This window comes from Pongo abelii, chromosome 13, assembly GCF_028885655.2.
Source record: "Pongo abelii isolate AG06213 chromosome 13, NHGRI_mPonAbe1-v2.0_pri, whole genome shotgun sequence".
In the NCBI taxonomy this organism is placed as follows: domain Eukaryota; kingdom Metazoa; phylum Chordata; class Mammalia; order Primates; family Hominidae; genus Pongo; species Pongo abelii.
In genome coordinates this window covers 129377688-129396695 of record NC_071998.2, presented here as the reverse complement: position 1 = coordinate 129396695, position 19008 = coordinate 129377688, and the positions used below count along the sequence as shown (strand labels likewise).

Below are 19008 nucleotides of genomic sequence, written 5' to 3'. Positions count from 1 at the left end.
GCTAAGACAGAGCCCTGTGGTACATCTCTAGAGACTTCCCTACAGGTTGACACTAATCTGTTAACCAGCATGTCTGGGAATGGCTGTGCACCATTTATGGATCAACTCAAATGCACAGTCATCTGCTGCACATTTCTCTACCTTGTCCACAGATCACCATTCAGAGAATATCTAACGTTCTGTCAACAACCAGGTACACCAATATCCACAGCACCTGTGATATCCCTATCAATACAACAAATTGGGTAAGCTTGCCACCGCAGTCTTGCCAAGAGTGCCATCTGTTCTTGGTGATCACATGTGGCCCTTGATCATCACCACCAACTTTTCTCTGCACTAGCAAATCATCCAGAGGTTTGCCTAGGGTTGAAGATTGTAGTTTTCTAAATATACTTTCTTCTCACTGCCAGTCTTCCAGTATCTCTCCTGTTTTCCACTAATTATCAAAATTTGTCCTCACTGGTTCATGTAGTAGGCAACCTCTAAGATGGCCTCAGTAATCCCTACCACCCAGTATTTACTCCCTTGTATAATGCTATCCCCTTAAGGATGGGTTGGACCTAGTGACTCACTCTTAGTAAACAGAATACAGCAGAAGTGATGGGATGTCACCTCTGAGATCAGATTACAAAAGGACGGGTTTCTGTCTTGCGAACTCTTGACTCTCTTAATACCAGATATCGTGTCATAAGGACACTCTGGCAGCTGGGAGAGGCCCATGTGACCAGGAACAGAGGCCTGCCAGCAGCCACACTAGTGAGCCTGGAAGCAGATTTTTTGAGGTCCACTGACAGCCATAATGAGCATGAGGCTGGAAGTGAATTCTCCAGCCCCAAATGAGCCTGAGAAGACTGCAGCCTCACTAGAGACTGCAAGCCAGGTGCACCCAGTTAAGCCACGCTGATTCCTGACTCACAGAAACAGTGAAATAATAAATATCTGTTTTCTTATGCCACTAAGCTTTTGGATAATTTGTTCCCCAGCAGGAAAAGTCAATACAGATTTTGGAATCAGAAGTTGGGTGATGCTGTGATAAAAACCTAAAATGTGGGAGTGGTTTTGGAACCAGAGGATGGACACTGAGCAGCACATTAATGAAGGGCTAAAGCACACTTAACACAGAATTCATAGAATTTTGGACATTAAGCATGCTGCACATCAGGGTCTGCAGGAAAGCGAGGAGAATTTCATAGGAAACTAGAGGAAGGGGTCCTGTTGTGTGCTGGCAGAAAATTTAGCCACACTGTTGCATGTAGCTATGTAAAAAGTAGAAAACAGGCAAGGCGCGGTGGCTCATGCCTGTAATCCCAACACTTTGGGAGGCTGAGGCAGGCAGATCACTTGAGGTCAGGAGTTTGAGACCAGCCTGACCAACATGGTGAAACCCCATCTCTACTAAAAATACAAAAAAATTAGCTGGACATGTTGGTGGGTGCCTGTAATCTCAGCTACTCAGGAGGCTGAGGCAGGAAAATTGCTTGAACCCGGGAGGCAGAGGTTGCAGTGAGCCGAGATCATGCCACTGCACCCCAACCTGGGCAACAGAGCAAGACTCTGTCTCAAAAAAAAAAAAAAAAAAGTAGAAAACATGCTTAATAAACCAGGGGATCAACCTCAAGAGATCTCTGAGCCAAGTGCTGAAGGTGCCACCTGATGTCTTCTTGTTGCTTATAGTCAAATGTGAAAGGAGAGAGCTAAACCAAGGAAAGTGCATTAAATAAAAGGAAGCCAGGACTTGCTGGTTTTGAATATGTTTAGCCTCTCCAGATCTCAACATTAATAATGGCAAGGTCTCAACAAAGATATGGAAAAAAATGCTCAACACCACTAATCAGAGACGTGCATATCAAAACCACAGTGAGATACCATCTCACGCCAGTCAGAATGGCTATTATTAAAAAGTCAAAAAATAACAGATATTGGCGAAGCTACAGAGAAAAGGGGATGTTGGTGGGAATGTAAATTAGTCCAGTCACTGTGGAAAACAGTTTGCAGATTTCTCAAAGAACTAAAATAGAACTACCATTTGATCCAGCAATCCCACTACTGGCTATATACCCAAGGGACTATAACTCGTTCTATCAAAAAGACACACGCATTTGTTCACCACAGCACTATTCACAACAGCAGGGACACAAATCAACTTAGGTGCCAGTTAACAGTGGATTGGATCAAGAAAATGCGTTATATATACACCATGGAAGACTGCACAGCTATTAAAAAAAATAACATGTATTTTGCAGTAATATGGATGCAGCCAGAGGCCATTATCCTAAGTGAATTAATGCAGAAACAAACACTAAATACCACATGTTCTCACAAGTGGGAGCTAAACAAGGATACACATGGACACAAAGAAGAGAACAATAGACACTGGGGAGTACTAGACGGAGGAGGGAGGGGGAAGGGGTTGACAAACTATCTTCCGGGTACTATGCTCACTACCTGGGTGATGGGATCGTGTGTATCCCAAACCTCAGCATCACACAATATACCCATGTAACAAATCTGCATGTGTAACCCCTGAATCCAAATAAAACTTGAAATTTTAAAAAGAGAGAAAGGTGGCATGGTCTAAAGATGAAGCCAAGGGCAAACTGTGACTTTTATTTGAGATCCCAAAAGGATCAAAGGTGGTGCCTCAGAGCACTACTCAGCCACACATTCAGGCTCTTCAAAGAGATTGAGGGTGCCTTACACATCCAGTCAATGAAGCAGGAACTTCTCTAAGACACTGGAGGTGTTGACCCTTAGCATCTCAACAGGAACCCAGACAGAAAAGGTCTAAGGCCTAATAGGTGTGGGTAGAGCTTTTTTCTACTAAAGTGAACCCCAAGCTTCACAACATATCCATAAAGTTCTTAGAGGACATATATGCAGAGACATGACCAACTTGGACTGAAAGAATCAAGACAATATAAAACGAAAATAGGTCTTTAGATTCCCAAAATTCTGCCAGTGGGAAGTAGGCTGAGAAAACCATTCAGCTGAAAACCTGAACTACCTTTCATGGAAAAGCAAAGGGAGTGAGAGGGCAGAACCAAGAGCCCAGAGGGCTTCCTGGCTGTAACAACGAATCCCAGACTTTCCAGCATGTGCCCAGCTGGATTTCAGAATCCCTATGGACCAGTGGCTCAGCTTCCTGGTGTCCCCTTGCTGAGTAGGAATATCTACTGCAGTTACCCTATGCCCACCCTACCACTGCACACTGAATGTTGAGTGTAGATAACTCTCTAGTTCACAGGTCAACAGATTAAGAGGCACCGTGGCCACCGCACTTAGGGAACTACACTCAAGGAGCCTCACCTACACCTGGACCTAACTGAGGATGAGATTCTGGACTTCGAGCTGATGCTGTAATGGATAAGATTTTGGGGAGTTGGCAGGGGTGAAGGTGTTTTACACTGGGAAGGATATGAGTCACTGAGAGCCAGAGGGCAGGCAGTGGCAAGCAGCCTCTTCGATGGCCCCAGTGGTCGTCACTGTCTGGTGTTCACATCCTTGTGTAACACCTGCCCCCATATATTCCTCTCCCCAGCCCAGTCACTGGGCCCAGTGACTCACTCCTAACTAAAAGACTATGGCAAAACTGATGGGATCTTTCTTTCAAGACAGGGTTTCCATAGCTTCTGTCTTATGTACGTACTCTCAGTTCTCTCCCTCAGACCACAGCTGAGGACATTCTGGCAGCCTATGGAGAGGCCACATGACCAGGAACCCGGTCTTCCAGCAACCAAATGCATGAGCTTGACACCAGATTCTCCAGTCCCAGTCAAGCCGTGGAATGACCATATTCTTGGCCTTCAACTGGGCTGAAGCCTCATGGGGGACCCTGCACCAGAGATACCCAGTGCCACACCTGAATTCCTAAGCCATAGAAATGTGAGACAGATTTTTGTAGTTTAAAGCTGCTAAGTGTTAGAAGAATGTGTTAGCTTATGTGCAAATTATCCCCATGTCCTGAGATCCAGTCAGTTCAGATCAGAAAATTGGAAGTCATGAAAAAGATCCCTGCATCTCTGACGTCTCCATCTCTTCGGCTCCCTCCGCCGATGCACTCAGACCTTCTTTGTGACCAAGAAGTCAAAGGGTAAGAAGGGTTGTTGTCTTCCCACCATCTATTGAAATCACAGGTCTCCATGTCTCAGGGAGCACCCTGGATGGCCACCACCTTCCCTTCCTCAGAGATCAGAAGCACAGCATGATGCAAAACCACTACCCCCGAGGCCAGAAAACCAGGCTCACCCACTGACTCCTCTCAAACCGATGGGCAGCCTGGGGCAAGTCACACAATGTCTGCCGTTATCATCAGTAAAATGAAAGTCCTTGTGAGGATTCAACAAAATCACAGACACAAATGTCTACCACCTGTAGAAGTACAATGCTCATGACAGAAAAAGTCCAATTAAGTGAAGCTTCTAACTGAAGCTTTACTACCACAGTCCAGGCCCCTCTCTGGCTCCTGTAAACTCTGCAGAGCTCCAAACCCTCCCTTGGGGGGGCGGCATTCCTACTCCCCACTCCTTCCTGAGGAGGCAGTGCTCCCACCTGTCACTCCTTCCTGGGGGGGAGGGTAGTGCTCCCACCCTTCACTCCTTCATGGGAGGGGTAGTGCTCCCACCCTTCACTCCTTCCTGGGGGGGGCAGTGCTCCCATCACTCCTTCCTGGGGGGGCAGTGCTCCCACCTGTCACTCCTTCTTGGGGGGGGAGGGTAGTGCTCCCACCCTTCACTCCTTCCTGGAGGGGGCAGTGCTCCTTCACTCTTTCCTGGGGGGGGGCAATGCTCCCACCTGTCACTCCTTCCTGTGGGGGAGGGTAGCGCTCCCACCCTTCACTCCTTCCTGGGGGGGGCAGTGTTCCCATCACTCCTTCCTGGGGGGGCAGTGCTCCCGCCTGTCACTCCTTCCTGGAGGGGAGGGTAGTGCTCTCACCCTTCACTCCTTCCTGGGGGGGTAGTGCTCCCACCTGTCACTCCTTCCTGCAGGGGTAGTGCGCCCGCCTGTTACTCCTTCCTGGGGGACTCTGCTCCCACCCTTCACTCCACCCTGAGGGGGGCAGTGCTCCCACCCTTCACTCCTTCCTGGGGGGGGCAGTGCTCCCACTCATCACTCCTTGTCACTCCCACTTGTCACTCCTTACTGAAGGGTTTGAAGTGCTCTGGTACAAAGACTTGGAGGGGGTACTTACTCCCACTCCTCTCTCCTCCCTCAGGGGGCAGTGTGCCCACCCATCATTCCCAGCCTCCAGCAGGAAGACTCAGAACTCAGCCTCTGGGCAGGTGCCGACAGTGCCACATCCCTAGGCTCTGGGTTCAGGTCCCAGGAAGTGTCCTGTGCTCCCTGCCAGGTTCCAGTGAGGAGATTCTCAGACTGCCCTGCCCTGCCCTCTGTGCTCAAGTGTCATGGTAAGCTGTGAAACACACTGCCTCCAAGGCTTCCCCCACCTACAGAAGTCGGTAAAGAGACCCAGGCCAGGGCCACCACCTCCCCCACCCCCACAGAGAGAGCCGGACCATCATGCCCTATCATGCCCCAACCCCAGAAGTGCTGGTGGATGTACCCAAGCCTGCCCAGGGCCAGAACCCTCTGAGCTCCATTGGGAAGAGACTGAGCCCTCCATAGGTTTGTGAGATCCCAGGCATGGAGGTAGCTGCAGAGCCTTTAGCTGATTATGAAAGTCTATGGACAGTATCAGAAGAGGGAAGGGTGACCTCCCGCCAACAGAGAGCGGCTGAGGCTGACACTGCCATCAGTCAGGCCCGGCCAGGACAGGCCTCCCTCTGTCTTTCTGACCCATGTAAGGTCACAGACCCCAGCCCACACTGGGCATGGCCTATGGGAGGGGACTGTGTGCACCTGCAGGAAAGGATACAGCCTGGGCCCCTGTGGGCCCCTGATCAGGCCTCTCACTCACCCCAAAGTCGAAGCAGTTGAAGGAGGACCGGAAGTAGCTTCTGGGCCCCAGGCCATACATCTTCAGGGACATCTCTGTGAGGAAGAGACCCAGGAAAACAAACTCTGCAAAATCTAGGAGAAGCCGGAGAAGAGGGGGATTAGCTCGAGGCCTCCTCCCACTCTGGCTCCAGCCCAGACTGGAGGACACCAGACCTCTGGGTCTTCCCAGGGCTGAGCCTTCCAGGCCTGGCCTATGGTCCTATGCTCTGAAGTCTCAGCCCAGGAAAGGAACGATGGATTCAGAGGGACACGGAGAGGTACCTGTTCCAGTCTGAAAGGTGGTGAGTCCCTAGTGCCTCTGAGACCCAGAGAAGGACGGGCTCAGCAGGAGGCAAGCTCCCGAGATCAGCCCAGGTGTGAGTTCTGAGGTCATGAGGGTGCCCCCTCCTCACTAGAGGAGGGCCTGGGGCTATGAGGCAAAGGGCCCCATTTACCCTGAGGAGAGGCCCAGCTACAGCTTCCAGCTGGTCCTTCCACCTCTGGCCTCACCCCAATCTCTGACTGAAGGTGGGGTCCCTCAACCTCCTTGTCAGAATCTCCCATCTTTCCACTGGGACTTCCCAGTGGGAAGACGCCTCTCCCCAAGATGTCCACGGCACTGTGGCTGACTTGTATTCTGTTCATGTTTGCTGCCCTGAGGGTAGACCTCCTCCGCCACTGCACTCCTCTCCAACATGAGGCTGCCAAGAGGCACTGTCCCCTTGCACTGTCACCAAGTCACACAGAGGTTCCTGCGGGCACAGCAGCAGTGGAGGGGGGCTGTCTTGGGCCCAGGAGTCCTGCTGACCCTTCCGGGCCTCAGTACTGAGGGAGGCCATGCTGGGGCTAGAGGGCTGTGCTGGGAATTCAAGGTACACAAACTCTGCTCACCCAGCCCAAGCAGAAAGAGGGAGGCAGCACAAAAGAACGCCTTGGCTCCAGAGCTGGGTGAGGCCACAGGCAGCAGGAGGCCCAGCGAGGCCCAGCCGCTGGCTGAGCCAGGAGTCTTAGGCGTCAGGGTGAGGCCACTGTCTCTGACTCTCCTCCCAAAGGGTTGGGCAGGGATTGGCCCTCAAACTTCTCACAGTGCTGGTCAGGCCAAAGGCACCATGGCTCTGCCAGTGCAGCAGGGGCTAGGGAGGCAACAGAGCCCAGGGCAGAGCCCACATGGAGAACAAGGCCCTGGGAGGGCATGAAGGGCAGGCCCCTGAGAGTCCACAACTGGGCAGAGTCCAGCTCGGCCTTCCCAGGGCTTCTGAATCCCCCTCTACAGTCTCCGTTGGGACACGGGACCTTCAGCAGACACAACTTCTGATAAAGCAGACACTGGAAGAGGGGGCCACACACTCTTCCCACCCCTATGCTCCTAACATCTCCTCCACCAAGGGCTGTGCTGCACAGGTCCACACAGCCTCGGTCGGGGGCAAGTCTGCAGCAGCCCAGACCTGGGATAAGCAGAGATGACAACTTCACAGACCACTCAGGCACCATACAAACAGACAAGAGTCTCAGGGAGGGGACACCCCGCTTTGTATGGCCTGAGGACATGGACAACCAGTTCCTTGGAGCAAGTCACCTGCAGCAAGCCTGGCCTCTGACACCAGCCAGAAAATCACCAGGCACTCAAGCTAAGCATAGGATGATAACAAGGCCAAGCAGCGTCCTTGAAGAAGCCGAGAGCCCCCTGTGAGAGGCATGGATGCCCAGCGACCCTCAGGCAGGGCTGCTCGGGAACGGAAGGATCCACCCCCAACTGAGACCACTGGACCCTACAGCTCTGACCTGGGCCTGGCTGTGCAGACCACCAAGTGTGAGATGTGGCAGGAAAGCTGTGCCCCCTGCAGTCCAGCGCAGAGCACCCCAGCAAGCCCAGGGGAATACACAAGCAGCTTGGAAAGGCCGAACACGCCTGGCCACAAAGTCCCAGAGCCCCTCTGCGTGGGTCACAAAGGCCTCGGGCTCCCCACACGAGGTGCTCGGACCCAGGGAGGAGAGGCCCCAGAGATGGGACTGCTGGCACCCACACCCTAGATCTGGGAGGGGAGGCTACCCAGGCACACACCTTGCTCCCCAGGAGACCAAAGTGAGAGCACTTTGCAAGGAACAAGTACAAGAAATGCAAACGGTAAAACTTTCAGAGAAAGAGATCTGAAATCCTCCAACATCCTGTCTGCCCTCTCACTCTCCCTAGGAACGGAGGCCCTCAGCCTCACATACTCAGCCTCCACTCTGAGGCCCAGAAAGGGCATTCATTCGTACACTCTTGTATCATGCATCCTACCAGCAGGCACTGGTGCTGTTTTGAGCCAGCATGGGGACAGAGTTCACCCTTCTCCCCAGTTCACAAGCTGAGGGGGAAACAGAGACAGATCACTAAAACCAGGTTTTGTCTTCTAAGAGGATGGTGTGCTATGGGAGCAGAGGGAGGGTGAGCAAGTCTGGTGAGCTGCATAAGGCCCCCCGGGGCTCACAGGATGGCAAGGCCTGACAGTGCCCCTCTTAACCACTCAAGCCTCAGTTTTGAAGGTTCTGGCAATGCATTGAGGGCAGGTCCTTGGAGAATGGACAGCCGAGGTGCACAGAACCCACGAGGAGCCCCTGCGAAGCTGCTCTAGGCTGGGCGGCCACACCCCCTCGCCTCTGGCAAGCCTGTCCTACCCACTGAGCAAGCCTCCCTCAGGCCCAGCCCGGCTGTCAGGGACACTGCCCACATTTCCCTCCAGCCGTTTTTCCCTCAGTGACACAATGAAGCCAGGAATTCCAGGAAACCACAGAGAAGACACAGTAGCGGTCTATGGTCAGGGATGCCTGTGGCCTCACCAACGCCTGGACACTCCCAGCCCTGTGCTCCCACACAGCAGACACGCGACTGGGCTGTGCAGCCCTACCCCTACCCCACTGCCTGCCGACTCACTGTGCACCAACAGCCTCTCACGGGGAAGAACAGGCCTAGTCACTGGGTCAGGAGGAAGTCCTTGGTCCCCACCTGACCCCCAAGGGTGGGAAAACCTTAGCCGGAGGACTCAAGAGAGACACTGAACTCAGGCCCAAGCAAAACCCCAAGGTACCACCCTGTGGGCCCCAGGACATGTCAGTCAGGAGCTGGGACAGGCAGTTCCGTGTACACAAGCTGCTCCTCGACCTGCAGCAGCCCAGGGAGCCTGAGCCGGAGCTCCCTTGGCTCCTTTTGCTTCTGTCCCCCGCACCATCTCCCTGTTCGCAAGTCGTAGATTTCAATGTCAAGTTTGGGAAACTGTAGCCCAGAGTTCCACCCCAACACAGCCACTCTCCCACCCATGCTTCCAGGTAACCTGCAGCCCCATCTCTCCCACTGTGGAGCTGTCAGATCCTGCAGCTCAGGGAACCCTCACACTCCTGGGCAGAGCAGGTGAGGCCCTCTGGTCTACAGAGCAGGGCTCAGCCAGCCGGCTAGGGCCCTGGTGAGGCCACCGTCACAGCGGGACACAGTGACAGCCAGGCTGGAACTGGAGCTAGGACAGTTCTTCTCTGGAGTCGGAAAAGGCTTTCCTGGGTGCCTCGGCAGCTTCAGGCAAACAGGGCCCTCAAGGGGAGACTGAGGCCCTCCAGGGAGCCCCAAACAGGCCCTGTCTCCAGATCAGCTGTAGACACCCAGCAGGGTGAGTGCAGCTGACCCCTGGGGTCAGGAGGGCTGAAGCACTACCTGACAGGACATAAAACATGGGTAGACTCTTTGGTTTTGATCCTCTTTGTGAAGTAAGACCACAGAGCAACACCGTATTCCACATGGGACAGAGAGTCCGAGGCTGTGACAGACCAGGCCTGGAGGGGCCCATCCTGGCCCCAGTCCTGAGGCTGTGAAGGACCAGCCCTGGAGGAGCCCATCCTGGCCCCTGTGCTGAGGCTTGTGGAACAGAACTGCAGACAGCTCACTCCACAGAAGGGCATGAATGCATCCAGATTCAGCCAATTGTAAAGAAAAATGAAGGTAACCAGGGGAATCCGGGGAGGGTAAGAAGCCAGGACTCCCCCCTCAGGAATCCAGGGCAGAATCAGCAGCCACGTGGTGGAAAGGAGCGTGCTAAGTCCCTGTCTGTGGGTCTGAAGCCCACTTGGGGGAGGACACCCATCTGCCTGGCCTGACTCGCCCCTGGTCATCCCACATATATCCTGCCCTGGGTGCCTCGGACCCCTCAACCAGTCTCACACGACGCTGAGGGACAGGGGTCTAGCAGATCCAGCTGTGCTTTCTGGAACCCAGGGGCTGGAGAGGCCACCCTCCAGCTCTGGACACACCCCAGGCCCCCACAGAGGCCCTTGGGGGCTGACTAGGGCTGTGGGATACTTTGGGCAACATAGGGGTGGGTCCTGTCCCACCTAGGGTGGCCCCAGGGCATGGACCAGGGTTTCCAGGCTGACAGCAGAGATGCTCAGGAAGCACCTGAGGGAGGGACGGGGATACGTACACAGCGCCGTGGTGAGCCGCCGCGGCTGGTTGTAATGCACCATGGCCACACACAGCGTGTTCAGGGCCACCACGCACAGCACCACCCAGTAGAAGCTCTGAGCCTTCACCATGCGCCGGATAAAAAACCGGAACATCTTCTCCTTCCTCCGGAAGTATGATGAGCTCTCTGTCTTCCCGCTCTTGAGGCTGGCGCGGGCGAAGGGGGATCCTGAGGGGATGGGGAGTTACTGAGGATGTGGGGACCAATGGGCACCCACCTACCCCACCTGTGGACCCCTACAGACGCACCCTGGAGGACACCTGCCCCCAGCCCCAGCCGGTCACAGACAATTGTGCCAGTGACCCCTGTGACCTCCACTTCACAGCTGAGGGAACCAAGGCCCTGATGGTCTCCATGGTTACTGGGTGCCAGATGTGAGAGCCAGATTGAAGTGGATGATCCGCACTCACTTCTCTGGTCCCCAGCATCCCCAGCCACCTTCTAGGAGCACAGCCCTGATGCCCCCAGGCCACTGTCCATGAGCACCCCAAGCTTTTTCCCCTGAAGACAGAAATCTGAGTTAGTCCCTCCCCAGATCCCATCTCTTCAGCATAGCCCACGGAGCCCTGCAGCATCTGGCCCTCCCTCTCACTCCCTCACGGACTCAGGGGTCAGCACCCATGGGCTGCCTGTTTTCTAAGCAGTTTTCCTGGAACACAGCCAAGCTCATCGGTTTACGCATGGTCCATGGCTGTTCAATGTCCACAATACTTACTGTTGGAAACTTTGTCTACCTGCTCCAGCCTGACTGCTTCTCTACCCTGCTCACCACCCAACCCAGCAGCCTTTTCCCATGTCCATGCACACCCCTCCTGCTGTGTCCTGGCCCTTCACACAATATCCCAAGTGTGAAATGTGTCCCTCACTGGACTCCTTCCCACACACTTTCGGGTCTCAGCATTAACGTCACCTGCACGGAGCACCTGCTCTGGGCACACCATTTAGAACAGGGCCCTCAGCTCACCTCTGACAGTGGCCCTGACCACATCACCACCTGTCACTGTGTTTTATTGTTGACCTGTTCCATGCCCAACTCCCAGACAAGACTGTAGGCTCCATGAGGACAGGGCCACATTGTCTTTTTCACCACTGAGCCCCTCACACTGAGAGGGGCTTGATCAATGCTTAACTACTGAGGGAAGGGTCTCTATGAGGATTCAGGTGTGTGTCTGTACAGGAGCTGGCTGTGTGTCTCTGCAGGAGAGCACATCTGCCTGTGTAAGGGCTTCTTAGTTTGTGCACTAAGCCTGGCCATGTGTGTGCCTCTCAGTGTTCTCAGAGAGCAGACAGCTGTGCCCCAGCCATGGGTCTCTCAGTGGGCTTTGAATACCTGGGCTTGAGCATGGGGTCCCTGTGTGAGGATGTGGGGAGCAGTGTATGCTACGCGTACTTTCTGTGTGTTTGTACACACATGCATATGTGTGCACACCCAGGTTCTCAGTGGCGCAAAAGAGCAGGGGCGGTGTGGGCATGTGTGCTATGCATATTTTCTGTTTGTACACATGTGCATTTGTGTGCACACCCAGGCTCTCAGTGGCACGCAAGAGAGGAAGTGTGTGAGCATGCTTACCATGAGCACTGTGTGTTTGTACACACATGCATACGTGTGCACACCCAGACTCTCAGTGGCATGGGAGAGGGGGTGTGTGGGCTCGTGTGCTATGTGCACTTTCTGTGTGTTTGTACACGTGTGTATGTGTACACACCCAGGCTCTCAGTGGCATGTGGCCGGCCCTGCTGAAGGCCAGGGATGACCACTCCCCACAGAGGCAGCAGTAGGGCAGGAGGGAGGCAGGTGTGCAGTACAGATAAGGAGGGGCACACACACGGGCAGAGCTGTGCACAGAACAAGCCCACACACTCTGAACCCCCCATGCACCCACACACAGTTGCACAGGAACACAGGAGTCACACACGCACATGCTTCACAGCACACATCCAGCTTGACCACGCTCACTTTTGAAGATCCAATGAGATGCTCACACAGACACACTTCAGTGCACATGAGGCACATACCTGTGAACACAAACAGGGCCATTCTGGGAAGGAGGGAAAGAGAACACGTGACTCATGTAAACCACTGTGTCTGCGCACACACGTGGACAGGAAGACAAGCAACAAATTCTCCAAAGGGGACTCTGTGGCCATCCCCACCAGCCAGTAAGAACCATATAGCCTCTGCTATGAGAAAGGCCTCATAGAAATGCTGCCCTTTCACAATGGGCCACAGCCCCCCAACACACACATCTTCCTGGGCCACACAACACAAGACAACCACACACATCCTCGCCTGTCACAGGCACAACCATGGTCATGCTAACAGCCATATTTGCACAGAACCACACTCCCCAGACATTGCCCTTAAAGTCCACCAGTTCCTTGCTGTAAGCATCCACTTTAGAGAAGCCAGAGGCGCCAGAGCCAGGGGACTGAGCAAGACCTAACAGAGGGACTCCTGATCCAGAGGCCCTGGGGGAGAGCTGGGTGCAGCCCCTCACATCCCAGCTCAGCAACCCCAGTAGCACCCAAGACAGATGCGTTTGTTCCCTAGGGATGGGGCACAGGTCCCTAAGGACAGCAAGCAGCCACTGTGGGCTCCAGTCTGCTCCAGTAAAAGCAGAGAGTCTACAGGAAACACGGAAACATCTCTGGAATCACAGCTTTGGGAAAACCAAGAGAGATTGGGCTTCTTTTCAGCTTCCTGCATTTTCCAGGGTTCACTTAATTAGCATATATTCTTTATAACGAAAAAGCTTATTTCAAGAAAAATGATATGACATCTTCAAGCTAGGGAGAAATTCCATATTACACTAACCTATGAATGATGACACAGTGAAGTACTGCTGAGAATAGGGCCTGACTGCTGCAAATACTTAGATTTCTTTCTCTTGTGCCCTAAGGCAGAGTCTTTGCTAGTCCTGGGTAACCCCCATTTGTTCAAAAAATGTGTACAAATTGTGCCAGGCCCTAACCAAAGCCCAGAAAACACAAAATGACCAAGATCCATCCCTGTTCTCAATAACCCTTCTAGAGGCCAGCGGGGAGACAGACAAGAAAGTGTGCTTCCTTCCAGTGCAGCTGCTGTATTTGCCACTCGGGGCAACAAAAGTGACGTGAGGCTAAAGCACGAGCTGATGGAGGCCCTAATGGCTGTCACCCCTGGCCCTCATGCACATCACGCAGCCTGGAGATTCCTCAACTGAAAACAGAGCACAGTCACCTGTACCTCACAAGGTGGTGTGGGATTCAATGAGACAGCACAGGGCCAAGCTCAGCGGGGCTCAACCAGCTGACATGGCGTCAGGGCGGACAGGGTGACATGGGTTATGGGCAAGCCTGGGCTAGTGACACAGCCAGTCCTCAGGCAGAGGGCAGTCGAGGGCACCAAGCAGTGCTGAGAATGTGGAGATTCAAGCACGGCTTCGTCTTCTCCCCACCAGGCCCCACGCCCCAAGCCCACCCTGAACCAACAGCGGAGGCCAGTGGGTCCTGAATGTAAGTGAATCCTTGGTGTCTGCTGGGTACCCAGAAGGAAAAGTCAACAAAGGCCCAGAGATCCAAGTATAGCAACAAACAACTCAAAATAAAACAAAACTAAGAGAGAAAAAAACTTTTAGAGAAGAAATAAAATTCTCTTCTGAAACCACTCAGCAGATGAAAAAAAGGGGAGTTCAGTCAAGCACAAGCAGCATCTCCAACGTGGAGGCGAACTCGAGCTCAAGGAAGAGGGCGTGGACTGACAGAAGCAGAGCAAGCAACGCCACGTGAAACAGGAGGGGCTCCAGATGCAGGAGATCAAGAAAAGGAGACAGAATAATGAGACAAACGGAGGGAAGCACTCTGCGCCAGAGGGGCCCTGAGCCTGCAGTTTGAGGGGCAGACAGAGAGCAAGTCACTGACAAAGGAAAAGCATCCGAGTGTCCGATGCCTCATCTGCAACAGGAAATAAGAGAGAGAGAGAGACAGTTGCAGCAGGCACAGCAGCCTGGATCTCGCTCCTCAGTGGGGAACAAGGAAGGGCACCTGAGCGTACAGAGGAACTCGAAGAGTCAGCCACCACCCACACCCCCATTCATTTCAGGGGAAAGCAGCTGAGTGACAGGACAGAGTTAAAACGGAGGAGACAGTCCTGCAGTGAGCAAGGACTGAAGAGAAGATGCTAAGGTAAACCTAGGTGAGTGAGGGTAGGGCTCTGAGAGCGGGCAACGGGAATGATAGCTGAGGGCCCCTGGGCATGGGGGAGCCTATGGGGGCAGCCTGAAGGGACGGGCGACAGTCAAGAATGAAAAGTGAACACCCTCAAACCAGGATGCGGAGGCAGGGCAAGTACTGGAAAGGCTGTGACTTACTGGGTATGGGTGGAGGCAGAATAAAGAGAAATAGAGCAGTTTACTGATGGAACTAGTACATCTTGGTAGTAAAGATGCTAAAGAAACAAAAACAGTAAAGAGGTACGTTGACAATTATGAGAGCAGGGAAGGGAAGGTAACCTTTTGTGGAACAGAAGAATTAGAGAGTAAAAATAAGCAAGGGAGGAGAGGAGCAATAAATAGCAACTTGATTAAAGCAGCAAAACTTGGGATGAAGAATAGAGTCAAACATTATACTAAATAGAGAGAGACTGGATTCACCCATTACCATTAGAAACAGAGACCACACAACTGTTTTTTTTTTTTTTTTTTTTTTTTTTTTAAAAAAAAAAAGCAAAACCACCAAGCCAGACATGGTGGTGCACACCTATAGTCCTAGCTACTCAGGAGGCTGAGACAGGAGGATCATCCTGGGCAACATAACTCTGTCTCTTAAATAAATAAATAAAATTTTAAAAAATTGGCTGGGCGCGGTGGCTCACGCCTGTAATCCCAGCACTTTGGGAGGTCGAGGTGGGCGGATCACGAGGTCAGGAGATCGAGACTGTCCTGGCTAACATGGTGAAACCCCTTCTCTACTAAAAATACAAAAAATTAGCTGGGCATGGTGGCACGTGCCTGTAGTCCCAGCTACTTGGGAGGCTGAGGCAGGCAGGAGAATAGCTTGAACCCAGGAGGCAGAGGTTGCAGTGAGCTGAGATCACGCCACTGCACTCCAGCCTGGGTGACAGAGCAAGACTCCATCTCATTAAAAAAAAAAAAATTAAAAAAAATTTTGGCCAGGCACGGTGGCTCACGCCTGTAACCCCAGCACTTTCAGAGGCTGAGGCAGGCGGATCACGAGGTCAGGAGATCGAGACCATCCTGTCTAACACGGTGAAACCCGGTCTCTACTAAACAAAATGCAAAAAATTAGCCGGGCCTGGTGGCGGGTGCCTGTAGTCCCAGCTACTCAGGAGGCTGAGGCAGGAGAATGGCATGAACCCGGAAGGCAGAGCTTGCAGTAAGCCAAGATCGCGCCACTGCACTCCACCCTGGGCAACAGAGCAAGACTCTGTCTCAAAAAAAAAAAAAAAAAATTTAAAAGGCAGAACCCAGATAAATACAATTTACAAGAACACTTAAAATGATAAAGAAGAGCTGGAAATGAAAGGAAAAGAAAGGTACTAGGCAAATGCAAGTTAAAAACCAAAACCAGTGATAGCAACAAAAAGTAGAACCAATGACATTCGATGTCGACAAGGTGCAACTGTCCAGCAGAGGAACTGCACAGATTAAGAAGGTATTGTGTGATGAAATAAAGCATAATTTAGGAAGATGTAACAATCATAAACTTTATATTGCCCAAACTATATAGTGACTAAATATATAAACAAAAGTCACTAGAAATACAAGAAGAACTTCATAAAAAATAAAATGAGCTGGGCACGCTGGCTCACGCCTGTAACCCCCACACTTTGGGAGGCCAAGGCGGGCGGATCATGAGGTCAGAGTTCAAGACCAGCCTGGCCAAACTGGTAAAACCCTGTCTCTACTAAAAATACAAAAATTAGCTGGGTGTGGTGGTGGGCGCCTGTAATCCCTCTGAGGCAGGAGAATCGTTTGAACCCAGGAGGCAGAGGTTGCAATGAGCCGAGATCGCGCCATTGCATTCCAGCCTAGGCGACAGGCTTAGACTCTGTCTTAAATAAATAAATAAATAAATAAAATGAAGCAGGACTACAGGCATGTACCACCATGCTCAGCTAAGTTTTTAATTTCTTTGTAGAGGTGGGATCTCACTATGTTGTCCAGGCTTGTCTCAAACTCCTGGCCTCAAGCAATCTTCTAGCCTCAGCCTCTCAAACTGCTGGGATTACAGGCATGAGCCACCACACCAAGCCAATAGACTTGATTTTAATAAATATACCTATAATCCAATATCTTTTAAACACAGGACACAGGAGGGGCAGGGCAGGCCACCACCTTGGTCATTCAGGCTTCTCAGCCATTCCAGCCTGTGGGACTTGGAAAGCTCAAACTGATCAGGGGAGAAAAGCATCTCCAAAACAGCACAGCTGCTCTATCAAAAAGCAGCCAGGCTGCTTCTTTAAATGGGTCCTTGATCCCATTCCTCCTGACTGGGTAAGACCTCCCAAATGGGGTCTCCAGCCACCTCCTACAGGCACATTCAGGCCAGCAATAGGTCAGCACCCCCTGGAACAGAGCTTATAGAGGATGGGGCAGGATGCCATCTTTGCTGTTTCACGACCTTCACTGGCGATACCACCAAGTACGGGGAAAACCAAGGCAACTAGGCTCTGGAGTGGACCCACAGAAAACTGCAGCAGCCCTAGGGAAGAGAGGCCAGACTGTTAAAAGGAAAGCAAACAAACAGAAAACAACAACAACAACAAAACACAAAAACCCCATCCAAAGGTCAGCAACCTCACAGATCAAAGGTGGATAAGCCCACAAAGATGAGAAATAATCAACACAAACATGCTTAAAACTTAAAAAGCCAGAGTGCCCCTTTTCTTCCAAATGACCACAACACCTCTCCAGCAAGGGCTCAGAACTGGGCTGAAACTGAGATTGTTGAAATGACAGAAGTAGGCTTCAGAAGGTGGGTAATAATGAACTTCACTTATGAGGCTATAAGAGCATGTGGGAACCCAATGCAAAGAAGCTAAGAATCATGATAAAACAATACAGGAACTGATAGCCAATATAACCAGTTTAGAAAGGAATACAACCAACCTGTTAGAGCTGAAAAACACACTACAAGAACTTCACAATGCAATCACAAGTATTAATAGCAGAATAGATCAAGCAGAGGAAAGAATCTCAGAGCTGGAAGACTATTTCTCTGAAATAAGACAGGCAGACAAAAATAGAGAAAAAAGAGTGAAAAGAAATGAACAAAACCTCTGAGAAATATGGGATTATGTAAAGAGACTGAATCTATGACTGATTAGGATACCTTAAAGAGACAGGGAGATTGGAACAAGTTGGAAAATGTCCTTCAGGATATCATCCAGGAGAACTTCCTCAACCTAGCAAGACTGGCCAAAATTAAAATTCAGAAAATGCAGAGAACTCCAGTAAAATACTCCATGAGAAGATCATCCCCAAGACACATAATCATCAGACTCTGCAAGGTTGAAGTGAAGGAAAGAATGTTAAGGGCAGCCAGAGAGAAAGGCCAGGTCACCTGCAAAGGGAATCCCATCAGACTAACAGTGGACCTCTCAGTGGAAACCCTACAAGCTAGAAGAGATTGGGGGCCAATATTCAACATTCTTAGAGAAAAGAATTTCAAATCCAGAATTTCATATCTGGCCAAATCAAGCTTCATAAGTGAAGGAGAAATAAGATCCTTTTCAGGCAAGCAAATGCTGAGGGAATTCGTTATTACCAGACCTGCCCTACAAGGGGTCCTAATGGAAGCACTAAATATGGAAAGGAAAAGCCATTAGTAGCCGCTGCAAAAACAAACTGAAGTAAACAGACCAGTGACGCTATGAAGAAACCACATAAAAAGTCTGCAAAATAACCAGCTAGCATCATGATGACAGGATCAAATCCACACATAACAATACCAACTTTAGGCAGGCCATGGTGGCTCACGACTGTAATCCCAGCACCTTGGGAGGCCGAGGCAGGCAGATCATTTGAGGTCTGGAATTCAACCAGCCTGACCAACATGGTGAAACCTCATCTCTACTAAAAATACAAAAAAATTAGCCAGGTGTGGTGGCACATGCCTGTAGTCCCAGAGATATTTGGAAGGCTGAGGCAGGAGAATCACTTGAACTTGGGAGGCAGAGGTTGCAGTGAGCTGAGATCAAGCCACTGCACTCCAGCCTGGGCGACAGAGTGAGACTGTCTCAAAAAATAATAATAAGTAACTTTAAATGTAAATAGGCTAAATGCACCAATTAAAAGATGCAGAATGGCAAGCAGGATAAAGAACCAAGACCCATCAGTATGTTGTCTTCAAAAGACCCACCTCGCATGCAAAGACACACATGGGCTCAAAATAAAGGGATGGAGGAAAATTTACCAAGCAAATGGAAAACAGAAAAGAGTAGGGGTTGCAATCCTAGTTTCTGACAAAACAGACGTTAAATCAACAAAGATCAAAAAAGATGATGAAGGGTATTACATAGTGGTAAAGGGTTCAATTCAACAAGAAGAGCTAAGTGTCCTAAATATATATGTACCCAATACAGGAG

At 51.4% G+C, this 19008-nt stretch overlaps 1 protein-coding gene across 9 annotated transcripts in view; it reads right to left on the bottom strand.

Annotated features, from left to right (window-relative positions):
• CACNA1B (calcium voltage-gated channel subunit alpha1 B) overlaps positions 1-19008 on the bottom strand; it is a 247192-nt gene that overhangs the window by 142067 nt on the left and 86117 nt on the right. For all 9 annotated transcript variants that reach the window (XR_008510062.2, XR_008510061.2, XM_054520928.2 and 6 more), the window contains 2 exons: positions 10380-10589; positions 5915-6027 (listed from right to left, as the gene is read on the bottom strand). Coding sequence is in view for 7 of the 9 variants with exons in the window: in XM_054520928.2 (XP_054376903.1) it covers positions 5915-6027; positions 10380-10589 (323 nt within the window). In the remaining 2 variants the exon portion in view is untranslated. The remainder of the gene's footprint in view (positions 1-5914; positions 6028-10379; positions 10590-19008) is intronic.